Source organism: Nestor notabilis, unplaced genomic scaffold, assembly GCF_000696875.1.
Source record: "Nestor notabilis isolate BGI_N333 unplaced genomic scaffold, ASM69687v1 scaffold10688, whole genome shotgun sequence".
Lineage (NCBI taxonomy): Eukaryota > Metazoa > Chordata > Aves > Psittaciformes > Psittacidae > Nestor > Nestor notabilis.
In genome coordinates this window covers 1-333 of record NW_009939617.1, presented here as the reverse complement: position 1 = coordinate 333, position 333 = coordinate 1, and the positions used below count along the sequence as shown (strand labels likewise).

Sequence of the window (333 nt, the reverse complement as noted above, 5' to 3'; positions counted from 1 at the left end):
AGCATTCCCTGAGCCCTTTCCCTTCTGCTCCCCTGAGCTCAGCAGTTCTTCCCAAATCAAAAATGGCTATTTTCTCCTTGCAGAAGATTTAAGTCCACAAGATGAGCAATCAGGAAAGAGGTAACTATGCGAAAAGATAATCTACTCTGAGGGAAATGGCTAGAAGCTCAGCAGCAGGAAGAACCCAGGTCCTCTAGGTGATGAGTGGGAAGACGGTAATAAGTTCCTTACTTCATCAAATCCCATCTTGTCAGGGTGCTTTGGAGGTACAGAGACATACTGAGAGGGTTCAATGGGCGGGCGATCAACTGAAAGAGAGGAGAGATCCCAGCA

General features: G+C 47.1%; 1 protein-coding gene across 1 annotated transcript in view; it reads right to left on the bottom strand.

Moving 5' to 3' along the window:
* The window catches only part of COLGALT2 (collagen beta(1-O)galactosyltransferase 2), a gene marked incomplete at its 5' end in the record, with an annotated part of 5,814 nt that extends 5,505 nt beyond the window's left edge, over nucleotides 1-309 (bottom strand). The window contains one exon of the mRNA XM_010019958.1: nucleotides 232-309. Within this exon, the coding sequence (XP_010018260.1) occupies nucleotides 232-309 (78 nt within the window). The remainder of the gene's footprint in view (nucleotides 1-231) is intronic.
* Between the last annotated feature and the right edge of the window lie 24 nt (nucleotides 310-333).